Genomic DNA, 5,892 nt, shown 5'->3' with positions numbered 1-5,892 from the left:
TATTAGGATTTACTTGCTCTGGTTTACCAGGGGCTGCCAAGAGTTCAACGCACTGTAACTTGACAAACACAAGCCAATAAAAGAAACATCTTCACCCTTTGACAACACATTCATAACAAAGTGCACAGTGACTACAAAACAATACACAGAAACATTGCACATTTGTACAAAAAACAACATAAATTCAATAGGAACATTTGTTCTTGTCTTGGGATCATGACCTTGACTGTCTTCCTGGTTTGGGCCAGCCGTGGCCAGATTGATTGTCGTGAACAAAATAAAAATAAAAACTAATATTTCCCAATGTCATGGCCAACGGTGTTTAAATGTGTGTTTGAAAAAAGCACCATATACATACAGTTAATTAAAATCATGAGTTTAACATGACATTTATAGAGTGGTGCAGTCACGAGTCCTAAAACCCATAAAATAATTATTTGAACCCTTTTTGTTCTCCAAGTCAAAAGTTTTCTAAAATATGTTTGTATTTAGAAGCATGTAATAAGGTCTGTAGTCAAAACAAGCGTACCAGATTTTCACGTTTTGTTCTATGACACAAATGTTGTCAATATACCCCACTCATGAATGTGTGAAGCTTCTGTGTCACAAAAGCTGAGGTTGCTTACATGTGACTAAATACAGTACTAAATGTCATCATGCCTTCAGAAGTCCGCTGTTGATGCGTAAAAGACATCAAAAAGTGCATTTTGCATTGTAGGTGACCTTTATACCTCCTAAGACCCGAGCTGTTTTTTTATATGCATTTTTTATTTCTCTTTGCTATTTGGGCTTATTGGAACCTGATAAGTATAAAAACTAAGTATCATCTTTTGACATGATGTACTTTTAGAGAAAAATGATGTCCACATATGTGGACACTCGGTCTGAATTTCCATAAAACACATTAAAGTCACCTTTTTGTAATAGAGTGAAAAACTATTTTATTTCAACCTTGAACACAGCAGTTTTTTCAACTTTCAACTATTGTTTGTGTTTTGAACATCATTGTGAAAAAACACAACAAAATGAAGAAAAACAAAACATTTTTGCCCCCTTTGGAGAGTCACAGTTACAGTATGTGTTATGTGAAATTTTGCATTGCAGCAGTGTGTGTGTGTGTGTGTGTGTGTGTGTGTGTGTGTGTGTGTGTTGTGCTGCAGTGTATGTGTGTCTATGTGTGAAAGGCTGTGTAACAGTTGCGATCGCCTTGCAAGCACAAGAACACTTTGCAGGTCACACAACGCACTCGGGTTCTTCCAGTGCAGCCTGCTACCCTGCAGCGCGCCGCGTTCTTCAGGCTGATCATCTCTGGGAGATGGGCATTCGCCCTCCTGCGGACCAAGACATGGGGCACTGCCGTCACAGGACGTTTGTTCCCTTGATTTGAGTTGTCTTCTTCCTCTGACTGTTCAGAGAGGTCTGCATGGCTTCCTTGACCGTGATGCTGGGCCAAGAGGGTCGTAGGAATTTCTGTACGGAACTCAAGGAACTGCATGATGCTCTTCTTTGGTGCAGCACATATTGCGAGGTCTTTGCGGTAGAGTAGCCAGCTGTTACCTAAAGCCAGATCTGTGAAGTGCATTAGCATCCGCATCGTCCACTTCTTAGTACGGGCGCTCATGCGATAGAAGCTAATCATTCTATCGATCAAATCCACTCCACCCATCTTGAGGTTGTACTCACGGACAATGCTTGGTCGCGAGACAGTCACATACTGTTTCAATTTCTTGTCCCAGCGCTGGCAGGTGTCTTCAGGCTCTGTGCCATGAACACCAGACATCATCAATACTGGTTTGTTGTCATACCACTTCACTACACACAACTTTCCGTCTTCAGTGGAAAGTTCTGATGAGGTACCTCTTCCTGTGTTTTTCATGGTTTTGTCAGAGGGTAGCTTCTCCTTCGCGCCAGCGAGTCTGTTCTTCATTATTGTACCAGTAATGTACATCTCCTTCTTCATCATTTGTTCCACACCTCGGATGCTTGTGAAGAACCGGTCACAATACACTTTTGTGCCACGATGCAGAGTTTGACACAGACGAGCCAAGACTAAGCCTCCCAACCCCAGGCCCACCTCTTCTTCGACCTGCTCAAGCAGTGCACCTGTACCTTGATACAGATCAAAGTCCAGCACAATGCCATCTGCTGTAGCACAAACGAAGTTCTTGATGCCAACTGGGTTTGGCTTCATTGGCAGATATTGTCTGCATGGACAGGCTCCTGTGAAAGGAATCATCTGCTCATCAATAGATGCGCATTCAGGTCGATTCTGAGACTTGCAGGGATGAACCTGTATCTGTCCCTGTCCCTGAACCTGTCAACAAGTGTTGTAAATAAGCATTTTGCTTCCTATCCTTCACCTAGCCCTTAGGCCCTGCCTAAAATAAACAAATATCCACTGGGTCTTGGCTAACCATTATTTGCACCACGGAGACGTTTACGTCCTCTGCTGTGCTCAGTGGGCTGAGGAATGGGGTCCTCATCATCACTACTGTCATCCTCATCCTCACTGCTGCTTCGCTCCTGTGTTCGGGGTTGGTAATTGGCATCCAGGATGGGATCATCGTTGTCAGACAAGTCTTCCAAATCTGAGTTGTCTCCATCATTTAGCCAAAATTGCTCCAATGCTGTTTGCACAGAAAAACGCTCTGGAAATAAAAACATGAAAAAATCAAATACAAACCAATGTCATTTATATATGTATGTATTTCTTTGTTATTTATTTCACTGGGACAGCTTTTCAACTGCACCAGAGATAGCTATAAACAACTCTAGCTATTAGCTATAGCAAGGCACATTTTTACTAGCATATTAACATTTTTAACCCAACTAATTTATGTATTTATGTATGTATTTAGTTATTTAATTGTTATTTATTTCATTGGGACAATGTACAGCTTTTTAGCTGCACAAGAGTTAGCTATAAGCTATTTTACTCGTGCACATTTTTGCTAACATATTAGCATTTTTGACCAACCTAAGTCCCGATGTACACATACGTGTACATCATGTTTAGCAGCATACCAAATTGTTATTTTCACACATTTTTTGTCAAATTTGCATGTCATGACAAACCTACAATGCTTTGATAAATATCTAAATCAGAAAAAGCCTTGAAATATGATAGGACTTCTTACCTTGTCGAGGTTTGTGTTTGGAGCTGCCACTTGAATTATCCCTTGTGTTTGCCGCCATTTTTCATTCTTACCGTAGTGTGTTGTACTCTTCTGACACCACCAGATGACAGTGTAAGTGTCCACATACTTGGCCATGAGGCGACAGTTCAGCAGAATTAACGACTGTGGTCATATGACCAAAAATGTGATGTCCACGTATGTGTACGCCAGGTCCTATAGGAGGTAGTCAATGAAAAATGATAAAGAGTGCCCAAGTCTGCTTAAGTAAGAGGTCATGGTGGACGGTTGGTTCAAAGAAACAGAAGATTTTAATTTTGGCATCTTCTATGTCACATATGTAATGGTATGACCATATCAGGTATTTCGTTGGACCTTTTAGGAAAATGTATGTTTGTTGTTTGAAGATCAAGAGTTGTTGAAAAGTAGACCCAGAAACTACTAGGTTAAATTTGAGAGTATTTATTAAAGCAACAGTGTAGTAGGTTTGCAAAGGGGCACAGCTGCGGTCCTCCCCCACGCCACTGGACCAAAGACCACGTTTAGGCAGTTAGCTGTCTCCCATGTTTTTCCTACATCAGGCACTTCTACTCTGTGTTCCATCCTTTCTCGTCTTCTCTCATTGGTTGGCAGCAGGGACTGGATCCTGTTGGTCCCTTGCCGTCACATAGGTGTTTCCCGGTCTCTTCTATTGGCTGACGTCGTAGGAGGTGCATCCTTGGCAAGATCTGCATAGCAATTATGACGTCACTTTCGCCGCGTGTTGGCGTAGTCATGAAGCTTCCACTTACAATATTCTTATTATGCAATCCTTCTGAGGTGAATGGGTTATTAAACACGTAATAGTATTATTGCAGCATCAATGAGTGAGAGGTAGAGGCGGTGTGTTTAGTATGTAACTCCACGCGTCATTCTCCGTCCACTCATATATACAATACAATATTAGCTACATGCTATCTGAAGCTAAAACCAACATCCGGTAGTACTACCGGAAGTGCACAAATATGGTCCGTCCAGAAACAGTGAACTATATCGTTTATGTTCCGTCACAATATATTTATTATTCTTTCAGACCCAAGCCTTAATGTTCCTCTAACCCTAACCCTACTTACCCTTCTACAAAGGATAATAAAATGGTTTGTCTTGTGTGATAAACTGTTGCCCTGTGACTGTTTCACAACGTTAAATAGAACATCAGCTAGATGTAAGTCAGATTCTGTGGGTTACTTGTTCAATGGGAAAAGAGCCTTTTTTCATTTTAGGCATGCGTTATGTTTTTGTATAATGGCTATAGCAGCTTCAACTAGCTTCCCCTTTTGCAACATTTCGCCTAATTGCAATATATGTGTTGTGGGGGTGTAATCTTTTTATGTCATTAACTTGTTTTCTAGACTTGCAGTGCACTCGACTCTCTTAGCCTCTGTCCAAAAAATGTTAGAATTGACAAATGAGTGTATTCAATTAATGTCTCAACCACTGTAATCATTCCGTCAGCCCAGAAGCTACATTACCCTCCGAGACCCCTCAACTGCTCACCATGCATTATATGTTCCCAAACCGCCCCCTAGACTGATGTGATGTTTGTTACTGAACCCACCAGGAGCCGCCACCGCTGACTGCTGCAATGAGGAGGGAAAGTAATGACATGTCATCTGATAATGGCTGCAATGCGGACGAACCAGGCCTTTTAATGGATTTATAATTAATGCTTGTGTGTTGGCTGATGCCACTGATGGCTGCGGAGATGCAGGATAATGTCCTGGAACTACAAAGTCATTTTAGATCAGTGTGGATCAAGCCGAGGCCATGGAATCAGAGATAAGAGGTGCATTTTTATTCCGTGAGAGGCGCTGGGCTGGCAGCTGCAACCCAAAGAGCTTTCTGTCCCTCTTCTCTTTCCTCTCCATCTCTTAGCCCTCTCAGGCAGGCCATTCGAGGCCAATGGCCCTAAAGGCTGCTCAATACTTACCACTTTAAGGCCTCAGGGTCATTAGTGTTTATGTTTTGGAGAGCAGTGATTCATACCTGGATTAACACAGCCATAATAGGTCTTCAAGGATGGGGGTGATTTTTCATTCATTAAACTTCTGTACCCTGGCTTGTTCCAAGCAGAGTCTGATAAGGGCGCCTGTGCATTGAGGTCTGAGGTTGTATTCTGGGCTTGCCTCCCTCAAAAGAGTATTTTTTTTAATGAGCCTAGATAAAAGGCACAGACAATAAAAGAGAGTTTTTTGGACAGCCATCTGCCTTCCCAGAGTATAGTATACCATACAAAGTCAGACTTACAAAGACAGACAGACCAGCTGATTCCGCTGTGGTGCTCCTAGGAGGACTGGACAACGACTCCCTTAGGATTTACTATCGAAAACCTTTACACTACAGAGGAAGAGCATAAATATCAAAATTGCTATTAAAATTATAGGCTGTAGAAATTAAATATATCACATCGTAATGTCAACCAATAGTTTGTGGACTGCCAGTTTTTGAAAGCCTGAAGTTTGGCTTTTGGCATCGCTGACTTGGTTTTCAGCCTATGTCCTTGTTGCATTTTAACTAACCCTAACCTTACCATAATCCTAACTCTACCCATAAAATCTTACCCAAACGTTTAAACTGAAAAAACAATATGAAATGGTTAAAGTTTGAAGACAAAAACCACGGACAAAACCCAAACCAGAGAACTGTCAACAAGGTCAACAACCTTTCAATCCCAAGGTAATCACAAGCTAAAGCATTTCTTTCTGGATTATCTTTTTAA

The 5,892-nt window shown here is 41.5% G+C and overlaps 1 protein-coding gene across 1 annotated transcript; it reads right to left on the bottom strand.

Moving 5' to 3' along the window:
• Positions 1-1,171: 1,171 nt before the first annotated feature.
• LOC134865996 (piggyBac transposable element-derived protein 3-like) lies at positions 1,172-3,195 on the bottom strand. Its single transcript, XM_063885880.1, has 3 exons — positions 3,138-3,195; positions 2,415-2,648; positions 1,172-2,220 (listed from the first exon to the last, which is right to left on the bottom strand). Exons 1-3 carry the CDS (start codon positions 3,193-3,195, stop codon positions 1,172-1,174), a joined length of 1,341 nt encoding a protein of 446 aa, XP_063741950.1.
• Positions 3,196-5,892: the final 2,697 nt, after the last annotated feature.

The sequence above is a fragment of the Eleginops maclovinus genome, chromosome 6 (assembly GCF_036324505.1).
Source record: "Eleginops maclovinus isolate JMC-PN-2008 ecotype Puerto Natales chromosome 6, JC_Emac_rtc_rv5, whole genome shotgun sequence".
NCBI lineage: Eukaryota > Metazoa > Chordata > Actinopteri > Perciformes > Eleginopidae > Eleginops > Eleginops maclovinus.
The sequence above is the reverse complement of the archived record's forward strand: the minus strand, read 5'-3'. Positions and strand labels throughout refer to the sequence as shown.